At 32.8% G+C, this 15,410-nt stretch overlaps 1 protein-coding gene across 1 annotated transcript in view; it reads right to left on the reverse strand.

Moving 5' to 3' along the window:
- LOC115213115 (enhancer of polycomb homolog 1-like) overlaps window positions 1-15,410 on the reverse strand; it is a 149,088-nt gene that overhangs the window by 13,238 nt on the left and 120,440 nt on the right. The window contains exons 5-12 of the mRNA XM_029782043.2: window positions 13,913-14,020; window positions 13,633-13,700; window positions 11,210-11,290; window positions 8,041-8,167; window positions 6,776-6,943; window positions 5,047-5,133; window positions 2,767-2,915; window positions 2,011-2,133 (exon numbers count right to left, since the gene is read on the reverse strand). Coding sequence (XP_029637903.1) covers window positions 2,011-2,133; window positions 2,767-2,915; window positions 5,047-5,133; window positions 6,776-6,943; window positions 8,041-8,167; window positions 11,210-11,290; window positions 13,633-13,700; window positions 13,913-14,020 — 911 coding nt within the window. The remainder of the gene's footprint in view (window positions 1-2,010; window positions 2,134-2,766; window positions 2,916-5,046; window positions 5,134-6,775; window positions 6,944-8,040; window positions 8,168-11,209; window positions 11,291-13,632; window positions 13,701-13,912; window positions 14,021-15,410) is intronic.

Below are 15,410 nucleotides of genomic sequence, written 5' to 3' on the forward strand. Positions count from 1 at the left end.
ACATATAGTTGAATCCCAGTACAAATTTGGTACAAGGCCAGCAATTTCAGGGGAGAGGATAAGTTGATTATATCGACCCCCAGTATTCAAATGATACTTATTTTACTGACCTTGGTGGCATTTGAACTTAGAATGTAAAGTTGGATGAAATACTACTAAACATTTTTTCTTGGTGAGGTAACGATTCTGTCTGCTCACTGCCTTGAATCCCAGTATTATTAACCGACAGAATTTCAATGACAGCTAAGCATAATGACCAAAAGTATGTACAGAGTGTAAATGGTTATCTTAGTTCACGATTGTGTGAAGCGAATATCAGAAGTTAAATGCTTAAGAATGATTTTGTTGGTGTCTAAGAAAGAAGGTTCTAGCTTCTGCTGTTTTTTTCCTAGTATTAACTAAAAATAACATTAACAGAAATACATAAATCAACAAAAAAAATTATTAGATAAATAGAAAACTTTTAACGGTGGTACAGATTATGTTCTGTGTAGAGATATTAGAATCTTCATATCATTAAACTGTCAGAGCTATAAAGTTTCTGCATTTGTTTTCCAATGTCTGTATGACTGTAGAACCTCATTTTGAGTTACTTTGGCTGTTAGAAAAATTACAAAATTATTAATTAGATGTAGCAAATAGTTAATTAAGCAAATACAGAGTTAAGGCACCTGAAACAAAAAAAAAAAAATGAAGAAAACTATGAAGTTAAATAAATCAATTCCTCAGATTTAACGCATTTTCCCTAAATCCAGAAGTAATCCCTGAAGAAATGCCAGTATGTTTCCTTTACTAGAACTTGCTAAAAGGTAAGAATTAGGTTTGATAAACTAAAAACACACTCTACAACTAGTTGTATTTTTTCTGGAAAGTATTTGCAGTTTTCTGTCAGTTTAAAGTTGAAATTGGAATGCTAACCTTGTGGAAGAGTCATTATAGCCATTTAAAAACTGCCCAGACATGATGATCTTCTCAAATTCCACCAAACAGGCAATACATAGGAACTGCATGTAGGAAGAGCATGTGAAGGAGGCTCATGAGAGGAAGGTTGCAAAATACCAGGAGCTGGTAGAGCAGTGCAGAAACCAGGATTGGTGGGCAAGTTGTGGGGGCAACTGAAGTGGGCTGCTAGGTTTTTGTTGAGTATTTATCCTGCAAAGCTCTGACTGGACTTGGAGTTTTACTTGTGCAGCAAAGGGGAAGGTCATAAATGCCATCACTGAACTGCAGAGAAGGCCACTAGGTGGCTTTGGGTAAAGACAAATAGATTAGTGGTTTATAGCTACTGGGATGCAAGCTGTGACTTGATCAACCCCAGCTGGGTCAACTGGGTGAGATCTGATGTGGAAAATCTTGAAACTCTCTGAGACCACAGAAACAGTACTGATGATGTATTCCAGAATATCCCTGAGATTATCTTAGGATTAAATTACATTCTTAGATTGGGCATTTCATTTCACATTCCTCCAATTTACTCAGCTGAAACTAGCAGCTGTGTAGGAGTGGCACAGCACTCTCCTTCAGCTAGCATATCTTTAACGTTCTGCTAAGTCAATGAGAGGAAGGGCTGAGAGGGTGCTAATGTGTGCTTGTGAGTACATCAACACCCAAGCATAGTACATGCTTCTAGGCCATTTTTACCTGCAAGTGACAGCTATGATATGGGTTGTTTTTTTTAATCCTGGACACTACAAAGTTGCCAAAAGGTATTGTCCTTCATGCACAACCTGATCTCTGACATAAGTCTACCTCTAAATTTTGCTGAAACAAACGAAATAAAAATCTTGTTATGTGCGTGTGCACACACATGTGCTTAATAATGAAAAACTGCTTCTGGATTGCTGAGAGCTGATTTTGAAACCTTAGCAATCATTAAAAGGCCAAGTAAATGACAAGAAGACAAAAAGCAAAATAAATAAAGCATATTTTTCAAAAATCCTGCAAAAACATTGCGAATAAATCATGAACAAAGAAAAAGGAATAGAGAAACAACAATAAGATACTGCTTACATTTTTCTTTCCCTGATGTATGTAATATAATCATGATGGATACCCGTGGCAGTGTTTGAGCTTGACAGATCCAGCTGTTCAAGGATTGCATTTTGGGGAGAAAACCCTCTATCTACAAGTATTCTGTGAAAGAAAGGATGAAAACATATGAGTAATAATAAAAAAACAAACGAATAAAAAGGAAATACTGAAACTTATTAAAATATTTGAAAAATAGTCTTTATATTCAACTTAATTTGGATGTACTATGACAGCACTGTAATACTGCAGTATTTGTTCTGATGAAGTCTCTCATATAGATATCTAATGTATAGAAGCATCTATAGATATCGGTGGCAAACAAGAAACGTTCAGCAATGGTAGTAGAACAACAGTATCAAACGATTTTGGCATGTTTTGCACCTCTTTGTTATTGATGTTGTGGAGATCAGCTTAAAAACATTCATTTTATTTCTTCACATAGGTAATACTTGCAGAGGCTGAATATCATACATATCATTTTTAAAAGTTGCAATATAACTAGAATTTCTTTCATAAAACTATTTTCTATTTATATACAAAAAATTCAAAAAAAATTAAATAACTGAAGGAAGCTATGAACATCATGGGTCACTTTGACATACATTATTTACCACTACTTCCTTCAGTTGTAGACTACAATCAACAATATTTGGCTAATTAATGACTCACAGCTCATCAGTTATAGTTTAAGCTCAGAACAAAATCAATACAAAAGTTTGTAGAAAATATTCTTACCTTCCACCACGTCCTACTCGCCTCCTTGCATAACCTATGCATTTGTGTGGAGGATAAAAAGACATAAGTGAAAATCTAAATTTTTTGTCTGTTGAACCACCTTCTTCAGAACTACACCAAGGCCAATTGCCTAATCTGTCTACCCGAGGCTGCAATGAGAACAAGCAATATTTGTACATTTAATATTATGAATATTAATATATATCAATAAACTACAGATTTAAACACCCAAGAAAAGTTTGATGACACAAACAGAGAAACAGAATTCAAAACACAAGAGTGTATGTGTGTATGTGAGATTATTAATCAGCAGATAAATGCAATGAAGGAAGTTCTTGACCCTTGAGTCACTCTGTAACTTCTATCAATTAATAAAACTAAAATATATACACCCAAATTATATATTTTGTGTTAATGTACAATATTTCAACACCTGCTTCCTATTATACTAAAGAACCAAAAAAGTCAAACCTTATGAGAATTCTATTGACTCAGCTTCAAAATATATGAATTTGGTCGATCAGTTTTGTAGTTGACCTTTTGTTTATTTTTCAGTATTCACGCTAACTTTAGTTCTTTTATGTAAGTATCAATTTCATAGCTGTCTTATACTACATGAATATATTTTTTAAAGAAGAATATGAAAAATTTACCTGCAATTTGTTAATCTGTAAATTAGTGTTATATTATAATTTGATATGTGTGTGTAAAATGAGTAGGTCAAACTTATCAAAATAGAATCAATTTATGTACAATGAACATTAGTTATGACATAAAAAAAAATCAGAATGATAAAAGCAAATACTGATATTTCTGTAAATATTAATAATATCTTATAAGCTTAAACCTTGCAAGTGATCACCATATATTGACTAAAGAAAATAGTCTAATACTGGGGCATATATGCCCTCGATGGAAAAAAAAAGTGAGTTTTCTGTACAATGCATGTGGAAAACCCACTATTAGACTATTATTTTCAGTCAATACACAGTGATCACTTATAAGCTTTATGCTCATAAAATATTATAATTTACAGAATTGTCACTCATCGCTGCTTCTCAATTCATTCAGAAAACACACATGCTTGTTTGTTTAAAAATATCGATATGTTGCTTGTTTACTACAAGAAACTATAAGTTACAATACCTTCCCCACAGTATAACATTTCATCTGGTCTTACAAGAGGTGATGAAATTTATTTACTTAGTAAAAATTTCTTATATCTAGTAAGCATTCTTTGTGATAATCAGACATTAATTCTAAGAATGACATCAAAATCAAAACATCACAATACCAATTTACTAAAGCTGAATCTTGCTAGTGCAAATATAAAAGCCACTTCCTCACCAACCCCACCAAAAAATGTTGTTCTTGTTGTTTAGTGCAAGATCAGCGTTGATCAAACATTTAACACGTTACAGGTTTATATATAGAACATTAGACATCAAAACTCCAGTTTAATAGATTTTATAGTATGAAAATTACAATTTTTTTTTCTTTTTAATTTTAAAATTCTTTTCTCTTTATACAAATCAAAACTTATGTTTTCTTGCTGCATTAATCAAATCTATTAAGTAACATCCTACAAAAATAAATATGTTATATAAGAAATCAAAATCAAACGTCAATAGTTTGGATTATCTTCCCTTTACTTGTTTTCATTACTGTTCTTGATACCAGAAATTTGAAAATATTGCGCCTAAATTAAGTTGGTACTTCTCTGAAACCTTGTGTAGTTGAAATCATCCATTAAAAGTAAAAGTAGACTATGCTTTTGAAAGGTAAAAATGGGTGAAGCAACCAATTAACAAGTTATAGAAAATTTGTTTTTATTTCAAGGAGTTTTATTGTAATGCTGGAACATATAATAATCAACCTGTCATTTGTTTAAATGACAGAATACTTCATCGTATCTTATATTCACAGGCTTTATTCTCCCTAGATTTTCTGACATTTCTCATCCCTTTTCCTCAGAAGTCAGAACTACACCCCACTAAAAATCAATTCTTGCCTATGTTTCCTTTACACCTACTACTTTGTAACTGGCAAGAATTTGAATTAATCTAAAATGTTCCTTTAATTTAGATAGGACTCTAAAAAGTTGTAGACTCTACCCCACTTTTTCTTAGGTCAGCAAATAAAAGAAATAGAATGCAAAAGAGATGAAGAAAAGATGATGTAGACAGAAACAGTGTTTGTTAGAAGCACAGCTTGAATATATGTCCCTGATTGGCGAACTGACAATTGGTGATTAATAAAAAAGAGAAAAATGAAACTTACAGCATAGTAATTACAATGCTTCTTTCTCCTAAATGCGAATTGTCCATCAGGATCATTTTCATCTTCATGATCTGATGGTGACATACTCTGTATAATAAAAATACATTATGCTTTAAATATAAAATATACTTTATGGGAGGTAAGAGAAAAAAAAGGATCAAATGGTAATGAAATTTCAAACAGTAGTTGGTAAGCAATTTTTTTTTCGTTCCAGCACACGGTCTCAGATCAAGTCACTCGCTATGCAAGTACATCTCCGTAATTTTTTTTCTTTTTTGTTTTTAGTCTACATTTTATAATAAATATATGCTGAAATATCAAGAGTTTAATCTTGTCTTCATGGATGGGTGTAATGGTTAGTCAAGAGCTGAGGGAGCTGGACACCTATAAGAGTAATGAGAGGCAATTACATGAGTCCAACCAGCTCCAAGAAGGGGAGGCTATTACAATAGCAGTAATGAAGTCATAGTGGGGAATAGCATGCCTGTGAACCAGAGGTTGGTGCATATCAGACTTTCTGCCAATCTTTCCCAGATGTGGTTTAGGATGTCTGTGAGTGAAGTAGTAGCACCAGTGAAAATGTAGGAACAATACTTCATTGTGGGCCTAACCTGAGGTTTTTATTTTTTTGTAGTACCAATAATTGTTGAGGGCTTAATTATCGCCTGACTCTGGAGAGAAAAGCCAGTCATTAGGCGTGCAGTCCCAGTTATGTTAACGATGTACTTTCACTAGGAGAGATCTTCAGTGATAACAAGGCCCAACATTTGGAGCAATTGTGTATGCATGCTCAGATATCCAAGCACATGTGAATAATGTCTCTAAGTGCATGATAACAAGTCAGGATGAACTGAATAACCATTTTTAAAACACATGAAATCTGTAATCACAGTGAGCTTCCTTACAGAAATTCTCCAACCACACAGTGAGTAGTGTTAACTGTTATTGATGTGGCTACTGTTGTTGCTGATGAAAAGTCACTTATTGAGAAGCTCCAATTAGTTTAGAATAAGTTTGTTGTTGTTTAACCTCGAATCACTTTGATTGAACAGACTTATGACCAAAAGTGATTTGAGCAGTGACCATCATCTTTTTTTTAAAGATTACAAAGACTACATTATCTAATATGTCCTTCTCTTACTTCAAAATCAGTGTGACTTCAAGGAGAGTTGGCTGATATTTCTAGCAAGCTGATTACATAGAAGTTCCTTCATTAACTCAACTCTACAAAAGTAGATCTACATGATGGAGGTGACCAGTCAAAGGTATTCTGGGTAGAGGAAGACCCACAATTTAAAAAGATAAGTGAACTGTATTAAGTAGCACTTATGGCTACCATATGGAGCAATGTACTTCCCTGAATTTCATAGAGAGTTTGATTTGAAATTCCAAAAATGTTACAACAGCCAAAATATCAACTGTTGTTGCCCACTTTACTAACATCACTCACGCTTACCTTATTCATCTCATATAAATCTGAGACTTTGTGCGATTGTATAAGAAGTCATTGTTAAAAGATGAAATAGTTGAATTTATAATAACATTGAATATGTAAAAATCTGTGATCTGAAACTGGTAATAAGTCTCCATACTTAATTGCAAAATGCTATTTATTATATTCATTTTTTTTTTTTTCATTTTGAAATAAATAAAAGTCATCTCAAATGTAAACATTATATACCAACAAAATAAAGTAAAATATGTGAATTTGAAGGAAGGTTGTACTTACAGGTGAAAGACCTTCCTCCTCTGAACTATAAATATCAGGTTGTAAAACATCAACATCATTGAAATGAGGAGTTTGGTTACTGCTGAGACTGGCTCCTTGTTGCTGAGCAATTTGACGGTGTTTTCGTTTCCGATAAATACGTTTCTTATTACTTTGTAATCCTTCATCCTATATAAAGAAAGAGGTTAGACATAATTTTTAAAAAATAAGATATATAAAGAAATTGAAAGAAAAATATATTCTAAAGACAAGACAGGAAAAACACTAAATGAAGGCAAACCATGTTCAGTATCATAATATTTTTAGTGCAGGCACACAACTTGCTATTACAATATAATGTAAAAGAGAGAAGAAAAAGTTTTAATCATTGACTATACACAACAGATTGTTTAGGTTTCTGAAATAGTGATTTAAACAATAATCCGAAATCATGAATAGATGGTGGTTTCTAGAGGATTTCATGCATAAGTGAAGTACATTTTGCTCTGAGGTTGAAGATGTTCTGTACTACAGTAAATGATTGCATAAGTTTGAAACATAAATTATTTTGATATGCGCAGCTAAGCTGCCAGGATCTAGTATTAAACATAGTTCTGGTTTTAAACTGTCTTTAGAAGGTATAATGTGCAGTTGTAATATATATATGATAGAATTACAGTCTAATAAAAAGATGAAGAAATGAAAAATAAATAAAAGTGAAATCAAAATATATTGTTTACAAATACACATAGTCCTGGTCCCTTTACTTCTTGATTTAGATTTATACAATACCCTAACAAGAAACTTTGATAGATAAACTGAAGTTAAATTTTCATCACTAGAACTGTCTTGATTTTTATTTGTATTCTTCTCTTAGAAGAGAAGCAATAAAGATACATAGATACCAACTTAAAGAGGGAGAAGAAAAGCAAATTGTTTTTTTTCATTCTGAAAGCAATTATTCATGTTCCATTAAATTTTATCTAGTTATTGCGATATTAAAAAATAAAACATTAAAGGAAAAACATTTTTGAATATGTAGCTTAATAAGAAAAAAACCCCAATAAGTGTTTGGTCAAAAATATACTTTTTGCTTTTACCAACTAAATCATAAATTTAGAAAACAAACTATATGAAGAAAAAATACCAAAAAAAAACATGTTGAAATGTTGTGAAAACAATACATATGAAATGAAAAAAAAAAGTCAGCACAGCATCCAATAGATTAAGTGTGAGCAGGATGCAGAAAGAAATATTTCACAAGGTACCATACTGAAGTAACTTACCCCATTGATACCATCTGCCCATTCTCCTTGCCTAGCAACACCATATGGAGAAATGTAAGATGGCCTGGAATACTTCTGAGCTTCTGCCTCAGTTAAAAGCTGACCACTGAAGTCCTCCATTTGATATCTGAATAGCAATGTAACATTGATAACAATACTGTCATTCGTGAAGGACACATATCCTTTCTACTTTACAAGAAACAATCCTGACAATACCTTTTAATTGGTAAAGTTTATCTAAAAACCATCAGAAAGCTATAAGAGAACCAGGGTACAAATGCTCAAGATAGTTTTTCTATCTACCTAAATCATAAGTATATATATAGCTATTAATATTTTAATATAAAAATCCTTTAAATTAATGACTTGTGTATACGTGCAAGTCACATAATGCAACAGTTCATAGGGACAACACTTCTGTCATGTAGTGTGTCTATGATGAGTCAGAAAAATGGAGTCTGTCTCTGCTCCTCTAACTCACATTCATGGGAAGATTTAAAATGCAAGCTATCTTGTTAACTAATTGATACTCATGCTGCTCAATCAAAGAGCTATATTCAACAATAATGATTTACAACTCTGTAGACTGCTTAACAAGAGTTATGTGTCTTCATCATGAATACAGCACATTACCAGGACAGGATATAAACCATATCCCTATCAAATCAATCACCAGCAATTCCATTCCATTCTCTCTCTGTTTCTCTCTCTCTCACACAATAAAATTATAAAAAAGCTAATTTAAAAAATCAGTACATCAATTGAACATTAATGTTAGTTTGTTTAATTATATCTAATATACAACTACTCTTCACAATTTTACTATTTGCTTGCAGAACCAGAAAGGAGCTTTTTGCAGTAGTCAGCTTTTTCAAAAATAAAAACAACCACAATTTGTTTCAAAATATGTAAGTTAAAATTGCATGTAATATAAATAGGTAACATTTGTATTTTGTGGATGAATAAAGGTAAGAATTATAATTCTGTTCTTCAGTTTACATTTTCTCTTTTGAAGACAAGAATGTCAAGCAAAGAACAGAATTAGCTTTGTCTTTGATTTTATATATGTCTGATCCATTGACAGGATATTCCTTAACAATCTGTCCAAGATTACCCTTGGTTTTTATGATACAAAACCACTTGTTTTACAGTGTTCTTATTTAAACCTTTTTGTTCAGTCCTTTTCCAAACACCCCCAAAACAGTTATATTACTAAATTTCTCCATCAAATGTATAAGCATTATATTTCACAAGAAATGTGGTAATGAAAGAGCTAATAGGTTTACAACAGAAATGCTTCATCAGTTTCAAAAGGAGAAGACACCAAGGATTTAAAAACAAACATGTCTACACCAGGAATTTTGGATAAATTTTTTAAAATTGTTATTTGCACTGTGTATAGTGGTATCTGAAACAATGATTTGCATATTTATTCTATATACATTTCAGCAAGATTCAAATGCAAATATGTTAGTTGTTGTGTATGTCACAGTAAAACAACTTTTCCTTTGAATGATAACAATGTGTTTATAACACACTTGGCTCATTAGGGCAAGGGATTGTGGGACACTGGTGTTTTAGACATGTGTCTTGTCAACTAGAAGGTACCCAGACCTTTAACCCTTTAGTGTTCAGATTATTCTGTTAAATGTAATACTTTTTCACTCAAATTGTTTTGAATTAATCATGCATTATCTTATAGCTTTGAGGTTTCAATGACGTGATTGTTTATTTTTAGAATGTCACTGTAGGTTAGGTGTGAGAGGCTGGATATCGCCAGTTTGAATATACAACATGTATAATATATTGGGCCGGATGTGGCCGGTTTAAACACTAAAGGGTTAAATCTAGAAGCTGATGGTTCTGTTTATAATTTCAGTAAACAAATTGTCAGGAAACAACTTAGTTTGTTTGCTGAAATCATAAACGAAAGCCATAGCTTATTTGGGCTCAAAGGTCCAGGTACTTCTGACTGACGAGACACATGTTAAAACATGTGCCTCAAGATCCCTTGCACTAATGAGCCAAGTGTGTTATGAACATATTGTTATTGTAAGAAGGGCAAGTTCTCCTGTGGCATACACAACAGCGACTAGCATATCTATGTTCAAACCTGTTGGATCGTATTAAGAATAAATACGTAAATCATTATTAAGATAAATTATCTTTCACCTAATTAGCAGACACAATGAATCTTAGAACATTCACCTCCATTTTAAAATATTAAAAAATAGCTTTTTTTTACTAGTCTGTAACAACAAATAAATATTCTATACACAATACTGTTCTTGTTCACTAAAGATGTTTTAAAGAGTAAAATAAATCCATCTTAAATATACATCGCATTTTCTCTTCAGTAAATAAAATAAGTCATTCACAATTTTAATGGTGGTAGGGTGAGTGCTTATAATAAAAGCATTAAGTTATTGAATACTGCTATCAAATAATTGTTGACCATTTTTCTTAAGCCTTTTGTGCCCACATGTCTGTTGAAATATTTCAATTACATCTGTAAAATACTCAAGAATTTGGAGAAATTTGATCAAACAACTTACTGTTCCATTATCAGGCTGCTGCAGTTGGAAGTATAACTCAACTAAATAATACTAAAACTATGATAGGAGATTGCAATTTAAATATAAACACTGTAAATTAGATATTTTTGTATCATAGAACCAGAGGTAGTCTCCGATGGACTGATATCAAAAATATTAAATAAACACCAATCTCATTTAAAAATTCCAGGGCTAATTCTAGAATTTGAGAAAACTGCTGAAGATATATTTGTCAGCAACAGTAAATCAAAAGGAAAGATTGTGGCTTTTACTATTGTTTGCCAAAGGGTTAAGAGTCTGTGAGGTTAGATTTCCTGCACCTTACAGCAGTTAAATTTATTTGATATTCCACAAACTCTTCTCGAGAAATTTCAGTCCAATTAACATTGTTTTTGTAGCTACTTCATTTCAAAACAATTGTCATGTTCACTATTGTGCATTTGGAGAAATTTCTAAACAACCCATGCTTTTTGTGGGAGAATTTTGGTCAAAGTGTTAAGTTTTTCTCTCCATCCAGTTTAAAGCAAGGTTAATTATGTACATCGTAACAAATACGAAAAAGTATAAACCAGTTTTGTATACAGACTGTGACACAATGTCTGACAAATTCTTACCGTTTCTCGAGAATTTCAATAGTTAATTGTAACATTTCTTTTTTCGTTTTCTCTCTCCTTTTAATCATTTCAAGTAATGTCCTGCAAACAAAATAGAAGGAAATGCACTTTTCATAAACATAAATACACACACACACACACAATTAAAGAGTTCAATATTCAGGAAAGATTTAACAAAATAATAGTTAGGTTCATGAAGTAAATACTTGAATATATATGAACTTATAAACTTCTTAAGCACACAGACATGTCTGCATCCCTAGGCACAGACATGGCTTGTGCTTAAGAAGTTCACAACTACATGGTTTCAGGTTCAGTTTCACTGCATAGCATCTTAGACAAGTGTTTTCTACTATAGGCCCAAGCCATGATGGGGGCATTGCAGGTGTGTGTGTGTGTGTGCACATGTGTACATTAGTGTTTGTCTCTCACCACTTGACAATTGCTGTTGGCATGTTTACATACCCTCGATTTAGTGGAAACTGGTAGAATAATCATTTAGATCAATTTGATCAACTAAATCCTTCAAAATGGTGTCTGGGCAAGACCGCAGTTTAATGATTGAAACCAGTAAATCCTTTATCTGGGAAAATTTCAATTCTTTTAACCTGGAATCTCACCAGCAAGGTGGGTCCAAAGTATGAAACAATATTTTGTAAAGCCAATAGCTGATATAAAATAGTTTAAAGGTCTTGGTTGGGATGCTGTCATTACAAAAGGTCCTTATTCAAATATCATATATTTGAAAAGTTAGCTCTCCATTTCAATCGCCAAAGATAGAGCACAATTTTTGTTTTCAAATGTATGCAAGCTTCTTCTCTCCAGCTTTCAACATTGTCAAAAGGAAAGGCTGCCATCTTATGGCTAGTATAGCTTGGCACTTGTGCTGTCACCAGTGATGCTGTCATATCACAAGGCATCCCATCTGACACCCTAACAGTTCTATCACTCCAATGCTCTGAAGGAATGAAAGGTAAAGTTGACCTCTGCAGGGATTGAACTCAGAGCACAGGGGAAATTTGAATATATAGTATCCAGCACTCAAACAACTCTGCCAATTTTCTGTCATTGAAAGACTGTTGAATGTTGGGTTAATCAAGAAACATATCATCATCATTTAATGTCCATTGGGTTGGACAGTGTGACCAAAGCTATTAAACTGTGGGGGATGCACCTGACTCCAGCCTGGTTTGGCATGGTTTCTATGGCTGAATGCCCTGCTTAACACCAACCATTTTACAGAGTATGCTGGGTGCTTTTATGTGGCACCATGCAGGCACTTTTTTATACAACACCACACAGGTGCTTTTACATGTTGCCAATGGGCACTTTTACATGCCACTGCATGGGTGCTTTTACATGGCACCACTATGAGTGCTTTATACCACCAGAAGGATTGGACCTAATATTTTTGTTGTGGAGAATGGATCTTCTTGAGTATAGCCAGGCACCAGGTATCTCAGCCCTTTGTCATCTCACTTGAAAGGTTCAGCTTCATGAGGTCATTCTTCAGTACATGATCCAAAATATATACATGTATGTTAATAACAAACAGTGAGAATAAGTGCTCAGCACTGCATTGGTGAGGTGGCATGCTCGAACAATTGTGACAAGCTAAATTTAACTCCAAGGAAAAAATTTAACTATGTGGACATTTTCAATGAACATCACCATGTTTTTGCACTTGTGAAGAATAAGTGAGAAAGATTCTGAAGAACTTCAGTCACAGCATTTTAGTTTCATTAATATATTTTATATGTGCTGAACTAGATTTTGGAATAGGAGTTATTTCATAAGGAAATAGGAATAATAATAAAAAAAAATTTAACAAGTCTTTATTAAGATAATTTTTTCAGAATTGTTGATGTCATCTTCAGAGATAGATGAGCATTAGTGGCAAGTACATTATTCTCCTTAGTTTAAAAATAGAGATCTGTATTTCAAATCAAGTCAATTGAAATATAGGCTTCATAATTATCATTGTTTTAACATCTGCTTTTCCAAACTTGCATAAGTCAGATGAATGTATGTTGGGACAGAGTTTTCTATATCTGGAAACCTCATCTATATCCAACCAAGGTAATAATCTCCCAGTCTGTCAAACAACAAAGAGTCTGGGAATGGTTGTGCATAGAACTAGAAGCAAATGATCTCAAGTGAAGGAGGCTTTTGTTTACAAAAACCATGCAACATATCAAGACATGTAAAGAAGCCCAGAAATGCTTTTGCAATGCACTGCAAACAAATGGCACTTTTCTCATGAACAGCAAGACCATTGTAGATGTAAATATTAGAAAATTATTAATTTCTAAATTCTTTTATTGTTTAATCACTTTCAGTCATTAGACTACAACCGTTTTGGCTCACTGCCTTTGAAAGTTGAATAGTTCAAAATTTTCTCAGGCATTTAATTCTATACTTACACAGCCCTGTAAAGATCACGTCTTAACTTCAACATTTTTTCATAAGATGCTTCATCGTTTTTTCGATTCTGGAAGGGGAAAAAAATTATGCAATTAATATAAAATAATTAAAATAGGGAAAGGGGAGACATATACTTTCAATCAATAAACCTTTTTCTTTATTTTGAGAACAAATATTGTAATTACTCATGGGAATAATCAATAAAATATATATTTGCAAAAATAACAAAAAAGGGCTATTATTTACAAAAGAAAACCAAAATGAAAAATTAGCTCTTACTTTTCGGGTTTGCATCTTTTCAGTTCTTCGTCTAAAAGCTACATATGGATTATTGGTTGTTGATCCATCTCTTTTCTCAGTTTTCACTTGAAGTATTAATGGATGTTGCTGTAAAAGCAAGGATTGAATACAAATGAAGTTAATTCTGAAGGAAATTGAATTTCCAGAAGGGAAATAATTTAAAACCAAACAAAAATAATCATTTATGAATTAATTTGAATAGAAATTTTCAAATTACATAATAAAGCAATCTAAAGAGTATTTGAATTAATATGTTTTGGTTCATCTGTGAAAAAGAATCATTTTATTGATGAAAGAAAAAATTCAATTTATTGATAAATCTATCTTTTAGAATTCACACTGGGATTTTAAGAATATTGAACATAAATAATAACAAAAAAGTTTCTTAATTACCGGAGTTGAAAGATAATTATTTTAAGGGAGTTTATCAAACGCATTCACTGATGACATCTGAGATGCAAGCAATTACTGAACATTTTACTGGTAGAGAAGGGATTAGTTAAGTAATAGAGCGATTGATCTACAATATCATTATCATTAGGTCGAGCTTGCTTGGGTTCTCATGACCCCGATTCCCCCCTCCCTATCTCTACCTTCTGTGACATGTAATAATTTCTCTTGGTGACATCCAGTATTATCGGTTAACTGATTGATGTGTGAGTTTGCAGGATGACCAATGTGATTACAACCAAGTTGAGCTGCCCAATGTCCAGCGGTGGCCAGCAAAACAAACTCTTCTTTATTTAATTATATATAATAATTTTTGTAGCTAATTGTATAAAATTTCTTTGGTAGGGTGTTCTTTCCAGGACCAACTCAAAATAGTTTGAAGCATGCATGTGTAGGTGGCGTCTAGCAAAACTTCATATTTACTAAGTCAGAAAACACCCTTTTCAAACTCCACCCATCTAACACCCGTGGACATATTTACAAAGTCAGAAAACAGCACAGCTCCCATGACATTAGGAAACATTTTTTCACGCTGCGAGTTGCTGAAGCATGGAACAAACTGCCGGCATCAGTTGTTAGTTGTTGGAGCACTGCATCCTTCAAAACTTCCATGCTTCCTGAGATTCGCCAACACTACACCTGATTTTCTCCCCTCCATACACACACAAGCATGTATCTGACTCATGCATTGTTCGCTTTCCAGACATTTGTACATTACTGCATGTGCTTTATATGCACTGTCTGACAAGTTGTGGTGCACTTGAGCACTGTATACAATAATTTCATTATTATTATTTTATTATTCAAGTCTTTTGGTGAGCATCAGGTGAAAGAGCCATAAAACAACATAGTCAACTACTGTATAGAAGAAGTTAGAATCTTCCTGCTATTTTGTTAGTCTTAGACTTCTCAAAAGCTTTTGATTTTAGTTCATAGAGAAGCATAATTTACCATTCTAAGGCACCCCTCAAGAAATATAATGTAATAATGCTTTACAAGCTAAGATTTTAATTAGAGACCTGATAGG

This window comes from Octopus sinensis, linkage group LG6 (genome assembly GCF_006345805.1).
Source record: "Octopus sinensis linkage group LG6, ASM634580v1, whole genome shotgun sequence".
Classification (NCBI taxonomy): Eukaryota; Metazoa; Mollusca; class Cephalopoda; order Octopoda; family Octopodidae; genus Octopus; species Octopus sinensis.